The 17756-nt window shown below is 38.3% G+C and overlaps 1 protein-coding gene across 4 annotated transcripts in view; it reads left to right on the top strand.

Moving 5' to 3' along the window:
- AP1G1 (adaptor-related protein complex 1, gamma 1 subunit) overlaps positions 1 to 17756 on the top strand; it is a 103584-nt gene that overhangs the window by 79097 nt on the left and 6731 nt on the right. For all 4 annotated transcript variants that reach the window (XM_010850922.1, XM_010850923.1, XM_010850920.1 and 1 more), the window contains 8 exons: positions 7069 to 7191; positions 7360 to 7449; positions 7743 to 7870; positions 8805 to 8909; positions 10246 to 10387; positions 10572 to 10698; positions 15425 to 15532; positions 15653 to 15813. In XM_010850922.1, coding sequence (XP_010849224.1) covers positions 7069 to 7191; positions 7360 to 7449; positions 7743 to 7870; positions 8805 to 8909; positions 10246 to 10387; positions 10572 to 10698; positions 15425 to 15532; positions 15653 to 15813 — 984 coding nt within the window. The remainder of the gene's footprint in view (positions 1 to 7068; positions 7192 to 7359; positions 7450 to 7742; positions 7871 to 8804; positions 8910 to 10245; positions 10388 to 10571; positions 10699 to 15424; positions 15533 to 15652; positions 15814 to 17756) is intronic.

The following is a 17756-nucleotide window of genomic DNA, read 5'->3' as shown; positions in this document are numbered from 1 at the left end:
GTATGATTTCCTCTAGAGTTTTATGGTTTCTGGTCTTACGTTTAGATCTTTAATCCATTTTGAGTTTATTTTTGTGTATGGTGTTAGAAAGTGTTCTAGTTTCATTCTTTTACACGTGGTTGACCAGTTTTCCCAGCACCACTTGTTAAAGAGATTGTCTTTTCTCCATTGTATATTCTTGCCTCCTTTGTCAAAGATAAGGTGTCCATAGGTGCATAGATTTATCTCTGGACTTTCTATTTTGTTCCATTGATCTATATTTCTGTCTTTGTGCCAGTACCATACTGTCTTGATGACTGTGGCTATGTAGTCGAGCCTGAAGTCAGGCAGGTTGATTCCTCCTGTTCCATTCTTCTTTCTCAAGATTGCTTTGGCTATTTGAGATTTTTTGTATTTCCATACAAATTGTGAAATTATTTGTTCTAGTTCTGTGAAAAATACCATTGGTAGCTTGATAGGGATTGCATTGAATCTATAGATTGCTTTCAGTAGTATACTCATTTTCACTATATTGATTCTTCCGATCCATGAACATGGTATATTTCTCTATTTGTGCCCTCTTTGATTTCTTTCATCAGTGTTTTATAGTTTTCTTTATATAGATCTTTTGTTTCTTTAGGTAGATATATTCCTAAGTATTTTATTTTTTTCGTTGCAATGGTGAATGGAATTGTTTCCTTAATTTCTCTTCCTGTTTTCTCATTGTTAGTGTATAGGAATGCAGAGGATTTCTGTGTGTTGATTTTATATCCTGCAGCTTTACTATATTCATTGATTAGCTCTAGTAATTTTCTGGTGGAGTCTTTAGGGTTTTATATGTAGAGGATTTTGTGATCTGCAAACAGTGAGAGTTTTACTTCTACTTTTCCAATCTGGATTCCTTTTGTTTCTTTTTCTGCTCTGATTGCTGTGACCAAAACTTCCAAAACTATGTTGAATAGTATTAGTGAGAGTGGGCACCCTTGTCTTGTTCCTGACTTTAGGGGAAGTGCTTTCAATTTTTCACCATTGAGAATAATGTTTGCTGTGGGTTTGTCATATATAGCTTTTATTAAGTTGAGGTATGTTTCTTCTATTCCTGCTCTCTGGAGGGTTTTTATCATAAATGGATGTTGAATTTTGTCAAAGACTTTCTCTGCATCTATTGAGATAATCATATGGCTTTTATTTTTCAGTTTGTTAATGTGGTGTATTACATTGATTGATTTGCGGATATTGAAGAATCCTTGCATCCCTGGGATAAATTCCACTTGGTCATGATGTATGATTTTTTTAATATGTTGTTGGATTCTGATTGCTAGAGTTTTGTTAAGGATTTTTGCATCTATGTTCATCAGTGATATTAGCCTGTAGTTTTCTTTTTTTGTGGCATCTTTGTCAAGTTTTGGTATTAGGGTGATGGTGGCCTCATAGAATGAGTTTGGAAGTTTACCTTCTTCTGCAATTTTCTGGAAGAGTTTGAGTAGGATAGGTGTTAGCTCTTCTCTAAATTTTTGGTAGAATTCAGCTGTGAAGCCATCTGGTCCTGGGCTTTTATTTGTTGGAAGATTTCTGATTACAGTTTCAATTTCTGTGCTTGTGATGGGTCTGTTAAGATTTTCTATTTCTTCCCAGTTCAGTTTTGGAAAGTTGTACTTTTCTAAGAATTTGTCCATTTTTTCCAAGTTGTCCATTTTATTGGCATATGGTTGCTGATAGTAGTCTCTTATGATCCTTTGTATTTCTGTGTTGTCTGTTGTGATCCCTGCATTTTCATTTCTAATTTTATTGTTTTGATTATTCTCCCTTTGTTTCTTGATGAGTCTGGCTAATGGTTTGTCAATTTTATTTATCTTCTCAAAGAACCAGCTTTTGGCTTTGTTGGTTTTTGCTATGGTCTCTTTTGTTTCTTTTGCATTTATTTCTGCCCTAATTTTTAAGATTTCTTTCCTACTACTAACCCTGGGGTTCTTCATTTCTTCCTTTTCTAGTTGCTTTAGGTGTAGAGTTAGGTTATTTATTTGACTTTTTTCTTGTTTCTTGAGGTAAGCCTGTATTGCTATGAACCTTCCCCTTAGCACTGCTTTTACAGTGTCCCATAGGTTTTGGGTTGTTGTATATTCATTTTCACTCGTTTCTATGCATATTTTAAGTTTTTTTTTTTTTTTTAATTTCTTCTGTGATTTGTTGGTTACTCAGTAGCATGTTCTTCAGCCTCCATATGTTGGCATTTTTAATAGTTTTTCTCCTGTATTTGAGATCTAATCTTACTGCATTGTGGTCAGAAAAGATGCTTGGAATGATTTCACTTTTTTGAATTTACCAAGGCTAGATTTATGGCTCAGTATGTGGTCTATCCTGGAGAAGGTTCCATGTGCACTTGAGGAAAAGGTAAAATTCATTTTTTGTGGGTGAAATGTCCTATAGATATCAATTAGGTCTAACTGGTCTATTGTATCATTTAAAATTTGTGTTTCCTTGTTAATTTTCTATTTAGTTGATCTACCCATAGATGTGAATGGGTATTAAAGTCTCCCACTATTATTGTGTTATTGTTAATTTCCCCTTTCATACTTGTTAGCATTTGTCTTACGTGTTGCGGTGCTCCTATGTTAGTTTGGGTGCATATATATTTATAATTGTTATATCTTCTTAGATTGATCCTTTGATCATTATGTAGTATCCATCTTTGTCTCTTTTCACAGGCTTTGTTTTAAAGTCTATTTTATCTGATATGAGTATTGCTACTCCTGCTTTCTTTTGGTCTCTATTTGCATGGAATATCTTTTTCCAACCCTTCACTCTCAGTCTGTATGTGTCTCTTGTTTCGAGGTGGGTCTCTTGTAGACAACATATATAGGGGTCTTGTTTTTGTATCCATTCAGCCAGTCTTTGTCTTTTGGTTGGGGCATTCAACCCATTTACATTTAAGGTAATTATTGATAAGTATGATCCTGTTGCCATTTACTTTATTGTTTTGGGTTGAGTTTATACACCCTTTCTGTGTTTCCTGTCTAGAGAAGATCCTTTAGCATTTGTTGGAGAGCTGGTTTGGTGGTGTTGAATTCTCTCAGCTTTTGCCTGTCTGTAAAGCTTTTGATTTCTCCTTCATATTTGAATGAGATCCTTGGTGGGTACAGTAATCTGGGCTGTAAGTTATTTTCTTTCATCACTTTAAGTATGTCCTGCCATTCCCTTCTGGCCTGAAGAGTTTCTATTGAAAGATCAGTTGTTATCCTTATGGGAATCCCCTTGTGTGTTATTTGTTGTTTTTCCCTTGCTGCTTTTAATATTTGTTCTTTGTGTTTGACCTTTGTTAATTTGATTAATATGTGTCTTGGGGTGTTTTGCCTTGGGTTTATCCTGTTTGTGACTCTCTGGGTTTCTTGGACTTGGGTGATTGTTCCTTTCCCCATTTTAGGGAAGTTTTCAACTATTATCTCCTCAAGTATTTTCTCATGGTCTTTCTTTTTGTCTTCTTCTGGGACTCTGATGATTCGAATGTTGGGGCGTTGAACATCGTCCCAGAGGTCTCTGAGGTTGTCCTCATTTCTTTTAATTTTTTTTTTCTTTTTAACTCTGTTTGTTTCATTTATTTCTACCACTCTATCTTCTACCTCACTTATACTATCTTCTGCCTCCATTATTCTACTGTTGGTTCCCTCCAGACTGTTTTTGATCTCATTTATTGCATTATTCATTATATATTGACTCTTTTTTATTTCTTCTAGGTCCTTGTTAAACCTTTCTTGCATCTTCTTGATCCTTGTCTCCAGGCTATTTATCTGTAACTCCAATTTGTTTTCAAGGTTTTGAATCATTTTCACTATCATTTGGAATTCTTTATCAGGTAGATTCCCTATCTCTTCCTCTTTGGTTTGGTTTGGTGGGCATTTATCCTGTTCCTTTACCTGCTGGGTATTTCTCTGCCTTTTCATCTTGTTTATATTGCTGTGTTTGGGGTGGCCTTTCTGTATTCTGGCAGTTTGTGGTTCCTCTTTATCGTGGAGGTTTCTCGCTGTGGGTGGGGTTGGACGGGTGGCTTGTCAAGGTTTCCTGGTTAGGGGAGCTTGTGTCGGTGTTCTGGTGGGTGGAGCTGGATTTCTTCTCTCTGGAGTGCAGTAAGGTGTCCAGTAATGAGTTTTGAGATGTCAGTGGGTTTGCTGTGACTTTGGGCAGCCTGTATATTGAAGCTCAGGACTATGTTCTTGTGTTGCTGGAGAATTTGCGTGGTATGTCTTGCTCTGAAACTTGTTGGCCCTTGGGTGGTACTTGGTTTCAGTGTAGGTATGGATTAATGTTATGTTATTAATTAATGTTATTAATCCTATGGATTAATGTTCCCTGGATTCAGGAGTTCTCTGGTGTTCTCAGGATTTGGACTTAAGCCTCCTGCCTCTGGTTTTTAGTATTATTTTTACAGTAGCCTTGAGACTTCTCCATCTATAGAGCACCAATGATAAAACATCTAGGTTAATGATGAAAAGTTTCTCCACAGTGAGGGATGCCCAGAGAAGTACACAGTTACATGGAGAAGAAAAGAGGGAGGAGGGAGCTAGAGGTGACCAGGAGGAGAAGAGGGGGAATCAAAAGGGGAGAGAGCAAGCTAGCCAGTAATCACTTCCTTATGTGCGTTCCACAGTCTGGACCGCTCAGAGATGTTCATGGAGTTATACAGAGAAGAGAAGAGGGAGGAAGGAGACAGAGGTGGCCAGGAGGATAAAGAGGGGAATCAAAAGGAGAGAGACAGATACAGCCAGCAATCAGTTCCCTAAATGTTCTTCACAACCCTGAACACACAAAAAGATTCACAGAGTTGGGTAGAGACGAAAAGGGGGAGGGCGGAGATAGAGGCGACCTGGTGGAGATAAAGGAGAGTCCAAAGCAGGAGAGAGCAGTCAAGCCAGTAATCTCACTCCCAAGTAAAAATGGGTACTGAAGATTTGGTTCTTAAAGGCACAAAGTTGATAACAAGTACCAAAAAGCAAAGATTAAAAATACAGAGTAGAGGTTAGATTCTCAAAAATACAATGTTAAAAAACAAAGTCACAAAAATTATAAAATATATATATATGAAGTTTGCTTTAAAAATAGGGTCTTTTTTTTTTGCAAGGTAATAGTAGGTTATAAAAATGAAAATTAAAGGAGTAATATAGGACTTAAAATAATTTTTTTAATTTAAAAACGATAATAGTAAAAATATACCTAGGACTTTCTCTGGAGGTATTGCGGACAGTGTGGGGTCAGTTCATTTTCAGATAGTTCCTTGGTCCAGCTTGTACTTCTCAAGGTCTGTAGGCCCCTTCCAGTGTAGTCAGTGCTAACTACAGGGTTTTAATCTGTTGCACCTGTCACTTCCAAAGTAGTTCCCTCTGTTTATTTTAGCTTCTTCTGTTTGCTGTTCTCTTCAGTGTCTAATTTCCGCCCTGACACAAGGAGGGCGGTGTTGGTCACTTTTTTAGGCTCACTGGTTCAGTCAAGTTGTGGGGAGGGAGGAACAGTACAAACCAATATCACTGACGTGTGCTCACAGTGATTCAGCCACACTGGGTTTGTCCCCGCTCACGGCATGTTGCTTTCCCAGTCTACCCTGTTCAGGCTCTATCTAGGTTGCTCTGCTGGGAACTGTCTGATGCTGGCCCTGGGTTGTCTGCACTCCCCAGGTCTAAGCCACTCAGGTTCAGGTTTTCGGGCACTCCTCAAAGGCGCAGACTTGGTTGGACCTGTGTTTTGTGTCCGTCCCAGGTTCAAGCAGCTCAGGTGACCAGGTGCTTGGCGAGCACGTCGCCCCCAGTTGAAGGCTTGCAACTTAACGCCTCCCCAGTCCCAGCTGCTCGGTTTTCTGGGTATACAATGGGCGCGCCTTCTCAGGTGTGCCGTGTGTCTCTTCTGGGAAGCTGATCTCTGGCTGTGACCCTCCCGGCGGATGTCAACCATCCAGAATCCCAAAAAGTCTTGGTTAGCAAGGAAGTCTGCTTGCAGTTTGGTATAGGATGCCTCTCTGGGGCTGCGATTGCCCCCTTCCAGCTCTGGCTTCCCTCGCCTGCCTATCTCCTGCGGGGGGATGGGCGGGTCCTCAGCCTGCTAACTCTCCTCCGTCTTTTGTTCTGTGAGTGGCCCTGGCAGTATCTTAGGTTAGGGATTTTCCCGGGATAGCTATCCCACAGTCTGGGTTGCTGTCTCAAGCTAGTTCCCTCAGATTGCCTTCAGGGCATTCAGGCCCGGTTCTGACCCTAAGCAATTCAGCCCGCTCTGCCCTGTCCCTTCCCCGCTTGCTAGTGGGGAATGCAAGAATCTGGGATGCTGCTCCGATGGGAGTTGCTGTTAGGCACATAATCTGTGGGTTTTAATTATTTATTTATTTTTCCTCCCGGTTATTTTGCCCTCTGAGATTCCAAGGCTTGCCACAGACCCGCCAGAGAGAGTATTTCCTGGTATTTGGAAACTTGTCTCTTTTTTAAGACTCCCTTCCTGGGACGGATCTCCGTCCCTACCTCTTTTGTCTCTCTTTTTATCTTTTATATTTTGTCCTACCTCCTTTCGAAGACAATGGGCTGCCTTTCTGGGTGCCTGATGTCCTCTGCCAGCATTCAGAAGTTGTTTTGTGGAATTTGCTTGGTGTTCAAATGTTCTTTCAATGAATTTGTGGGAGAGAAAGTGGTCTCCCCGTCCTATTCCTCTGCCATCTTAGGACTGCCTCACTTGTATGCTTTTAACACCTGTGTTGAGGAGTTGTGGGGAGGAAGAGGTTGTTCTAATTAAGTTCCCAGTGAATGTGTTTCTTACATTTTTGCATTAGTAGACATTCTATTTTGAGTAGAAAGAGGCTTTTCTTGAAATTCTAAACATTTATATTTTAATTTTACTTTGGACAAAGAGAAGATTTTATCTTTTTATAAAACCTTAGAACTTAGAATATTCATTTAAATAAGACTTTGAAATTTGAGCTGCTTCTGAACATGAGAATTGGAAACAACTTTATCTTGGAGGGTGTTTTGTAGTCGTCTCCTCTGAGCAACAACAGCACTAGCTTACTTTTCTTATCATTACTCTGTGTTTCTTGGGGTAACTGTCTGCATTTCCTTTTAGGCAGGAAGCTATGTTCGTGATGATGCAGTTCCCAACTTGATCCAGTTGATAACCAATAGTGTGGAGATGCATGCCTATACTGTCCAGCGCTTGTACAAAGCAATTCTTGGTGATTATTCTCAGGTAAGTACTTTTACTTTAGGGGGAAAATTGCTGTTATTTTTCTGATATGTTCTTATTACTGTCACTCTTAGAGGTGCCTCAGTTGTGACCTTTATGGTTGGATGACCTATATGATTTGTATTAATCCTTTAAAGGATAAAAATCTTTTTCAAATGACTCTTTTGACAGCAACCTTTGGTGCAAGTGGCTGCATGGTGTATAGGTGAATATGGAGATCTTCTTGTATCTGGCCAATGTGAAGAGGAAGAGCCTATTCAGGTACCCTTTGTCACTCTTGGTTAAGAAAAGGGAAGACAGTGTTTTTGGTTTTAAGAGTAGTGTTTAATGAGTTGAAGTCGATTCCTTGAAAACCTTTTAAAGAAGCAGTGGTAGAATTATAGATTCATTGGAAAACTTGCTCATTTTTCAGTTGGAACCTACTGGGCCATTGTGAGATTTGAAACTTACCTTTAGGTCCCTCTCCCCACCCCATCATAGTGACTTACATTGTTTCTCTTACCTTCTGGCTGAAGAGAAGTGAGAATGTCATGTTTCTATTTTTTTCTCCCCAGGTAACAGAGGATGAAGTGTTGGATATTTTAGAAAGTGTCCTAATATCTAATATGTCCACCTCTGTGACACGAGGTTATGCCCTCACTGCCATTATGAAGCTTTCTACTCGATTCACCTGTACTGTAAAGTGAGTATGGGGAAAAAGTAGGGTGAACGCGTTTTATAATTTTAAAAAAACTTTTATTTTGGGAAACTTCAAGCAAAGCCAAAAGTAGAATAGTAAAATCAACTGCCTATATCTGTTACTCCTCAGTAACAGTCATCACTTCATGGTTAATCCTTACTATATAGTTTGTACCCTGTTATCCCTTCATCCCACCACTGCTTAATTTGAAGGTAAAAACTAATGTTTTTAAAATCAGGTATCTGATGTCTATTTTCTTTTTTAAAGTACTGAAGTTATCTTCCCATGTAAGGGTTCTGGTTTATTATAATTTTGAGATATCAGAATTGGAAGAAAATCATTTTGGTGTTTAAATCTTTAAATTTTGCTTTTTTTTAAAAAAAACACTGTTTTGAATAGAACTCAATTCTTGGGTCGGTTTCCCAGCCAATCATACTTAATACAGACTTGGTTCTCTCAGACCTGCTGCTTTTGTTTATAATGTAAAGCCTCATGAAGAATGATATTTTTTACCATTTAAATTGTGAAGTATAAGAATTTGGTGTTAGGCAGTGACACTTTGCTTATAAAAGTCTGATGCTATGACCCTTTTGTTGATAAAAGCTTATTACTGTAAAGTTATTAAAGAAGGGAATGAATACTATAAATTTGTTGTTTTGTAGCAAATTAATAATTGGTACTTCTGTTTATCAAATTTTAGGGTATAAGATATTCAACAGACAAAATCTAGCATTAGAACTAGAATAAACTCTGATGGTCTTGAGCTATCTATTAGATGACCGTAAAGGAAAGGTCTTTTGTTTTTGAAAAATTATGTACATTAAGAAAAGATGAACATTTCAAAATTTTAACCAGAAACCTCTGTTTTAAACACTGTTCTTTCTGCTTGTTTATGAATTTTCTTTTGGATGTTTGAATTTGTCATTTTATCCCAAAGCCGAATTAAGAAAGTGGTTTCCATCTATGGAAGCAGCATTGATGTGGAACTCCAGCAGAGGGCAGTAGAATACAATGCACTTTTTAAGAAATATGACCATATGAGGTAAGTAAAAGAAACCAAACAATGCATGTGCTTCTTAGCATCCCAAACACTTTGTTGTGATAACCCGTAAAGGAGTTTCATCCCTCATGCTTTATTTATTTATTTATTTTTAAAAGGCTTAAAATGTATTTTAATAAGTTCATGTTGCATTATTCATTTCTCAGAAAAACTTTAAAGATATTAGGGACAAATCAAACATGGTACACCAGTAAAAAATGCACAGCATAACTACCTAAGATAGGCAAAGCTAAGAGCTACCATCTGACACTCAGCATACAGCAACCCTGTTCTCAAGATTGTACTAGGCCTATCAAGAAAGCTGTGAATGGCAACATCACAGACACAAAAGGGCCATTTCTGGGTTGTCCTTACCCAAGAAAAAGATGGAGGCAAGTTTAACACAAGATTTTTTAAAGATACACTAAATGAAAATCTATAAGAGACAATGTCTTCCTTGGGACATGAAAGGGTAATATATGGGACATAACAGAACCGTATGTATGTTGTCTGTGACCTCTGTGGACATGTGCCTGAATTCCCACCTAGGAGTGATTGGAACAGTGGGGCCAAGGTCATTGGGGGATGTTTGGTTTTTGTGGTATATGTGGCAGGATCTCTGGGGTGAGACAGTGCACTAAGTCGTGTCCGACTCTTGCGACCCCATGGACTGTAGCCTGCCAGGCTCCTCTGTCTATGGGATTCTCCAGGCAAGAATACTGGAGTGGGTTGCCATTTCCTTCTCCACCTCATGCTTTATTGGTGGGACATCACAACCCCGTTCAGTTCTCACAGCTTGGCTACTTGTGTTTTGTTCGTCTTCTGTTATGCCTAGCCTCTAAAGAAATAAGTGAACCGTGTTCTTCTAGTCCCCTTTTCCCCTTCCTCTTGGTAAGGAAAGTTTTCTTCATTTCCATTTTACTTGGTGAAGAAGTGAGAGTTGTTTTATCTCAGGAGAATCTCATTGAGATACCATTTACTATTACCATTGTGTGTATCTTTTTTCCCCTTTCTGTTGTGCAGTATCTTCTTGATTGGAAACTACTAATATGTACTTGTTTATCTTTCTTTCATTCCAATTTCTCTGTCACTTAGAATTCTGAGGCTCTTGGGGTTTAGATGGACAGTTTGTCCGTTCAAGGTTTCCTGCCTGCCCTTAATCCAGTCAGGAATGTAGGTCACGTATTCTTGTAATCCAGCTTCTATTTTAGTATATGTGTTGGGATATGGGGAGGGGAGATGTCTCTCCACATTTGGCTGGAGTATAGTTAACAGTGATTGTTTTGGGTAGGGAATCTAGGTTAACTGCCTAGAATTTAACCACTTCAGATTCTTCCAGGTCTGCCCTGCTTGAGAGAATGCCTGTCATGGAGAAAGTGACCACAAATGGCCCTACTGAGATTGTACAGACAAACGGAGAGACAGACCCAACTCCTCTAGAGACAAAGCCACCGCCCTCAGGGCCACAGCCCACCAGCCAGGTAGCTTTTCCCTTGCTTATCCTCATGATCTTTTGGTTCCTTAGACCCTATCTCTTAGGTGATTCCCTTCAGTGTTCCTGGGTTGATTGATAATTCTGTTCCCTGTTTTTAAGTATTGAAAGGGCTTTGTGTTAGATAACAGATTAGACAGTGACAATGAATAAGATATTATTTCCTTGTTTAGGCCAATGATTTATTGGATTTGTTGGGAGGAAATGACATAACACCTGTTATTCCAACTGCACCTACAAGCAAACCAGCTTCTGCTGGTGGAGAGCTTCTTGATTTGCTGGGAGACATCAACCTTACAGGTGAGGCCAGACTAGAGTTAATTTCATGCTTGGCCAGGGATAAGGGCCTTGAATGTAGACTTTCTGTCTAGCACATGAGACAGTTGAAGATGGGAGAGGGTAAGTGAAAAAAAAACAAGAATCTTCACAACATCTGGCCTATGTTGCCATAGTAATACTCTAGAGGTAATTCATAGGGATTCCTCAAAGTCTAATTTTTAGTTTCTGGAGAGTAAATTACTCACAGTGTTTTAAGACAGACAGAAAAGTCTCAGGCTAGAAAAGAAGCACATCCCAAGAAATACATTACTTTTTCTAGGTTTCTTTCTACTCATGGTTAGTTTCTAGGAGCTGTGGCCATTTGTGGAGAGTGGAAAGATGTTAACCTGTTTTCCTCTTTCCCTCTCCCCCTTTCTTTCTCCTTCGTGTTAAAGCAATGGAAGGATAAAATTATCCAGGATTATAGTATTCAAACGTAACTTTTCATTTGGGGATATCTTATCTTTATTGACATGTAGTAGACATTTATAATTAGTGTGTTCAGAGATACTGTAAACACAGGAGATCAAGAGAATATCACTGTAGCATATAATTTCTATCTTAAGTGACTTCTCTAAAAGTGAAATGCAGAGTTGCAGCATACATGACCTTGAGTGGAAAACGGCCATAGGTTAAGGATGTTGGATGCTTATCTAGACTGGCTATCACAGGCTTACAGGTTTTTTCCTAACATAACTGCCTCCCAGAACTTATGGTTTATATTTATGTCTTAACAAAATTTCAAAATATTGCTTGTCATTGCTTAGGGCCATTCACAGTCAGTTTTAAATCCCGGGATGCCAAAGCTGTCTTGGATATATGGAAAAACAAGAACAACCCCATTTGAAACATAGTGTATGGGGACCTTCCTGGCAGTCCAGTGGTTAGGACTCATGTGCTTTCACTGCTAGGTGCCCAGGTTCAATCCCTGGTCAGGGAACTAGGATCTCACAGGCTGTGTGGCGAGGCCAAACAAACAAAAAACCGGAACACAGTGTATAGATGATATGCTTTACTTATTAACATATTAGCATTTCCATGTTAGTGTATAATCTTCACAATTATAATTTTGAATGGTTGTCTAATATTTGATAAGTTTAACCATTATTTATTCAGTTCCTTACTATTGGGCATTTTGCTTATTTCCAGATTTTTCTTACCATAACTGCTGCCTCAGTAAATATTGTTATTACATAAATTTGCCCAAATTTATTTTGGGTTTACATTCTTAGGCTCAGTTACGTTAGGCTTACTCTTTCTGAATCTGTTTAAAATAAAAATGATTCTTATCATCATAGGGTATTTGTGAGGAATAGTGACTTTGTGCGTGCATAACACATAGTAGGCACTAAATGTTACTTACTTTTTCCTCAATGTCTGTGAATTTCACTGTATAGTCATAAATAAAAAAGCCCTCACAGTTGAAAGATTGACCCTCTTATCTTATTAATTTTTACTTTTTCAATCTAGGGAATGTTTTATATTTGTCCATATTTGTATTATACATGAATTTCCTTTTTGCACATTCCTTTTGTCTCCTTTAACATTTATTATGGAGCCTTAATGTTTTGTTTTTGTTCTTTCTTTTTTTTCTAGTGTTAACAAGAAAAAGCAAAATAATGAAATCTAGCTTTTTTTCCCCCTTATTCATAATGTATTTTACTTTTTAAATTTATTTTTTAATTAGAGGAACATTGCTTTACGGTGTTGTGTTGGTTTCTGCCATACAACAACATGAATCAGCCATAATTACACACACATCCCCTCCCTGCTGTGCCTCCCTCCCCTCACCCTACCCCACTCCTCTCGGTCATCACAGAGCACAGAGCTGGGCTCCCTGTGTTACACAGCAGCTTCCCACCAGCATGTATTTTACGTGTGATAATGTGCATATGTTGATGCTACTTTCTTCGTTCGTCCCACCCTCTCCTTCCCACTCTGTGTCCACAAGTCCATTCGCTACATCTTCATCTCCATTCCTTCCCCGCAAGTGGGTTCATCAGTACCGTTTTTCTAGATTCCATATATATGCGTTAATGTAGGATATTTGTTTTTCTGACTTACTTCACTCTGTAGAACATAATGTGTTTTAAATGCAATTCCCCATTTTTTTTACAATATTAAGTAAAGTTTTGAGTTCTAGATTCTTTAAGCCATCATTACAGTCAAATCCTGATGTACCATCATTTAAATCAGTATAAATTAGAAAATAAATTTAGTATGTGCTTTTAGAAAAACTTGAGCACTGAGTTTCTGTTGTTTTTTCAGAACTACCTACTGTACCATTATAGGAGGGGAAAAAAGCTACAATTTGAAGGACTAGGGACCAGCAGCAGCAGCAGGGACCCATTTGTTGCCTCTGTGTCTTGGGTAGCCTATGATTTTCCATGGAAAGACGTTTCTAAAATTGTTTTGAAATGGAAATTGTGGGGAAATTCCTAGATTAGTTTTATAAAAACTAGGATAGCTATCTGAATATTTGTTCACATTCTTCATGGGTAATCTGACTGCACATCCTCTGGTGTCCTCCTTTGTTTTAGGTCCCTGTGCTTTGCTTAGTCATATGTATTTCTACCTTATTTGCTAATTTTTACTATATGATTTTTTTTTCCTAGTGTACTTGGGTATTTTTTTTAAAGCTAATTGAACCTTTATTTCATTTTATGAATTTTAAAATGGTGTAATTTCAGCTAATTTCATAAGTAGTTTGACACCAATTTAAGCATAAAATGCATTCTGTTTCTTTTGGTGAATTTTCTTATGCTTCTTCTTAGAATCTTGATTTCTGTCAGTTCATGGTCATGTCCTATCATTTGCCCTCCATAACTTGTTCTTACTTGGAAGGATCAAATAAAAATGATAGACTGACGATTTTGTTTCCCCACTTTATACCACCTTTCCCAGGATGTGTGTGTGTGTTAACATAATACTCTGCAATATTTAATATATGTAAAACTCAATGAATAAGTCTTGTCTTGATCTTCTTAGCTTGGTAAATAAAATGTTGCTAAGATTGTTGACATTCCCTGTGTACTACCTCCTTTTCTCATTCCCTCTTGATCCCAGAGGTAACTACTATCTATCCTAAAGTAGTGTTAGCTTTGGTGTTTACCATTCCCGTGTATTTTTGGAATGTTAGAGTGTGTAGTAGTATTTTGGCTTTTTAGAACTGGTATCCAATTGAATGTGTACTTTTGTACCTTGCTCTTTTGCTGTGCATTGACTTTGTGAATAATCTATGTTAAGTGTATTTCTAATGCATTCACATTTTCATTGCTGTATGTGTATAGTATTTTGGGCTTTCATGGTAGCTTGGCAGTAAAGAATCTGTCATTGCAGGAGATGTGGTGACACAGGTTCAATCCGTGGGTCAGGAAGATCCCCTGGTGAAGGAAATGGCAGCACACTCGAGTATTCTTGCCTGGGAAATCCCATGGACAGAGGAGCCTGGTGGGCTACAGTCCATGGGGTTGCAAAGAGCTGAACACGACTTAATGACTAAAAAACAACAGACAGTGAATAGTATTTTATTTTGTCAGTGTACCACAATTTACTTACCCATTATTTTGATAGTGAACATTTTGTTTCTAGAATTTCCTTGTTAGAAGTTATCTTGCCTTGCACATTTTTTGTATATGTCTCCATGTGTAAATATGCAAGAATTAAAGCATTCCTAAGAAAGGCAGTGGATCTCAATTGGGGGAGATTTTGCCCACCAGGGATTGGCAGTGTCTGAAGATACTTTTGGTTGTCAGAACTGAGAGGATGCCAGTGGTGCTGAATCCTACAGTGCACAAGACAGCCCCTCACAGCAAAGTCTTATCCAGCCTGAAATTTTGTTAGTTTTGCAGTTGAGGACCTTTAGTTTAAGGGTATACTTGTATTCAACTCTGTTGTTGTTTAGTTGCCAAGTAGTGTCTGACTCTTTGGCGACCCCATGGACTGTAGCCCTGCTAGGCTCCTCTTTCCACAGTATTTCTCAGGCAAGAAGACTGAAGTAAATTGTCATTTCCTTCTCCGGGGCATCTCCCTGACCCAGGGATCCAACCCACATCCCTTGCGTTGCAGGAGGATTCTTTACCGCTGATCCGCCAGGAAAGCCTGTATTCAACTCTGCTACTGCCAAATTGTTCTCCAGTTCACAACCGTGTGGCAGAGATTAGAATTCCCCATTGCTCCATAGTCTTACCAGTATCTGGTGTTATCAGACATTAAAGTATTCACCATGCTGGGGGGATGTGAAGTAGCACCTCATCGTGGTTTTAAATTCCATTTCCCTCATTACTCATAAATTTGAGTATCTCTTTTTGTAATATTCCCTTTTCATTCATGTTTCGTCTGAGAATTGCTTGTACGTTTCTCTTTTTTCTTGTTTTTTGCTTGTACATTTGTCGTACCACTTTTAAATTGGATTATCTTTATTGACTTGTAGAAGATATTTATAGTTTTGGATACTCATCCATTTGTTATTTTGTAGCATACACTTTCTTCTGCCTTTGGTCCATTTTTTGGTGGTATTTTTTAGTGAACAGAAGTTACTCATTTTAAAGTATTTGAAATTTTTAATTCTTTATTTTTATGGTTCATGCTTTTTGCAAATTGTTTAAGGCTTCCTTCCCTTAATTTGAGATCATGATAATTTTCTTATGTGTTCTCTTGGTGGCATTTGTCAGCTAAGATGGACTTAACTGTGGGATGTGTCATTTAGGTGCTCCAGCTGCTGCTCCTGCCCCTGCCTCAGTCCCACAGATATCCCAGCCCCCCTTCTTATTGGATGGGCTTTCATCACAGCCTCTCTTCAATGACATTGCTACAGGTACCGTTACTGGTGTTACCATCATTAGACCTATGAGAAGTAGTTGTTGAAGAAAGGAGGTAGTGATTTGGCAAGCCTTAGGCTGACTGCAACTCGACTGATCTTCCTGTGCTCTCCCAGGCATCCCCTCCATCACAGCGTACAGTAAGAATGGCTTGAAGATTGAATTCACCTTTGAACGGTCAAACACCAACCCCAGTGTCACAGTGATCACGATACAGGCCTCCAACAGCACAGAGCTGGACATGACGGACTTTGTTTTCCAGGCTGCAGTACCAAAGGTACTATAATTGTCTTCTTGGCCTTTATCCTTGAATTAAAAATTGCTGATTATTTTTTTATGCGTTTGGTAAGGGATATATTTTAGTGCCTAGAGATTAAATTTGCAGATTCAACTCAAACTAACAGTAATGTAACTGTTACGGTCCATTGGAGCATGTCATTTTTAATGAATACTTTTGCTTAGTCATAAATATCCTTACAGTTAGTATTATAGGATAAAGGAAGTACAGTCTAAAAGTAGTAAGAGAGTAGAATTCTACAAGGAGGTTCATTAATGCTCTGAGTATTGAGGATAGATTGGACTTCTGTAATATAGTGGTGAAGACCTAAGAAACACAAATTCTAACATGGAATTAAAGTTCAATCAAGATGAGAGACTTCATGTATTCTCTTCTAGTCACTGGATCAGAATTTAAAGTTTTTGTCTCTTGATGGTGTAAGTGAGAGAAACATCCTCCTTCATTAACATATAGCTAACTATTGATGCAATGACTGCTTGGTTTTGTAAATTGAAGTTTTGTTTATACCAGTTCTTAGTTTAAGGAGTGTTTATGTTCATCGTTGAATTATGAAAAATTTTGAAAAAGAATTCAGAATGAGTAGTGGGCAAGATTTATCTGTAAACGATGAGATAGTAAGTATTTTAGGCTTTATGCTGTCAAAGTGCCATTACTGCGATAATACATAAAGGCGCACGGCTCTGTTCCAGTAAAACACTTGCAAAAACAGGTGTGGGTTCGTTCTTGGCCCATGGGCCATATTTTACCAACCCCTGGGATAGATTAGGCTAATCGAATCTTTTCAGTGACTTGTGAGGTATGACATTCAGATAACACAATTTTGGAAATTGAAGACTTTTATTTGTGGTTATTGCTGCCTTTGCATCTGTCTTTATTTTCATTTTTAGGAGTTAGAAAAGTGTAGATGTTTTAGAAGCAGTAGAGTTAGTGGTTTCAATACTAGTTGTGTATGACATTAAGCAGGTTACTTAATCTTTATGCCTCAGTTTCTTTATTTGCAAAGGGGGCCTGTCATCATGATATCTACTTCATAGGGTTTCTTTGAGGAATAAATGAGTTTTATGTGCCAGGTACTGTCTTGTTTGAAGCACTTTTCATGTGTTAGCTTCTACAAATTAGGGTTTTATACTTACTACTTTAGGCTGCCGCTTTAACGCATACCACCTCTGCTTTAAAGCATGGCCTTATTCTTGGTGCTGTACTATACAATGCCTATTTGCATATTATGATGTATCTGGAACTTCAAAACATTGTATATTTCATAGATTCTACTAATAACTGATTTTGCTTTTTGTTCTGAAATTGAGGTACATTTTTTTTTAAAATTTTTTAATTGGAGTATAATTGCTTTACAATGTTGTGTTAGTTTCTGCTGTATAACAATGTGAATTGGCTATAAGTATACATATATCCCTCTGTCTTTAGCTTCCCTCTCACCCTCCCCGCACTCCACCCATCTAGGTCATCACAGAGCACCAAGCAGAGCTCCCTGTGCTCTTCAGCAGCTTGCCACTAGCTGTCTGTTTTATATATGGTGGTGTATATATGTCTGTGCTACTCTTGCAGTTCGTCCCACCCTCTTCTTGCCTCCCTGTGTCCACAGATTTGTTCTCTACATTGGTATCTCCATTCCTGCCCTGCAAATAGTTTTAATCTGTATGGGTATATTTTGAAATTGATGCTCTTGTCATAGTTTCATTGGCAGCCTTTCTCTCAGTGGTGTATAAAATAATGGTGTGGATTACAGTTGATGGCATCTAACAGTAATCAATTAAATGTAAACAAATAAATATTTTAGTTTATGTAATTTATCTTGACAGTAGACTTATAAGTCCCAGGGTAGGTATACCGTGGACCTTCCTCCCTTCTTTCTTTCCTCCCTCCTACCATTTCTTTCCCCTTTGCCCTTCTTGATTTTCTCT

This window comes from Bison bison, unplaced genomic scaffold (genome assembly GCF_000754665.1).
Source record: "Bison bison bison isolate TAMUID 2011002044 unplaced genomic scaffold, Bison_UMD1.0 scf7180017864297, whole genome shotgun sequence".
NCBI lineage: Eukaryota > Metazoa > Chordata > Mammalia > Artiodactyla > Bovidae > Bison > Bison bison.
The sequence above is the reverse complement of the archived record's forward strand: the minus strand, read 5'-3'. Positions and strand labels throughout refer to the sequence as shown.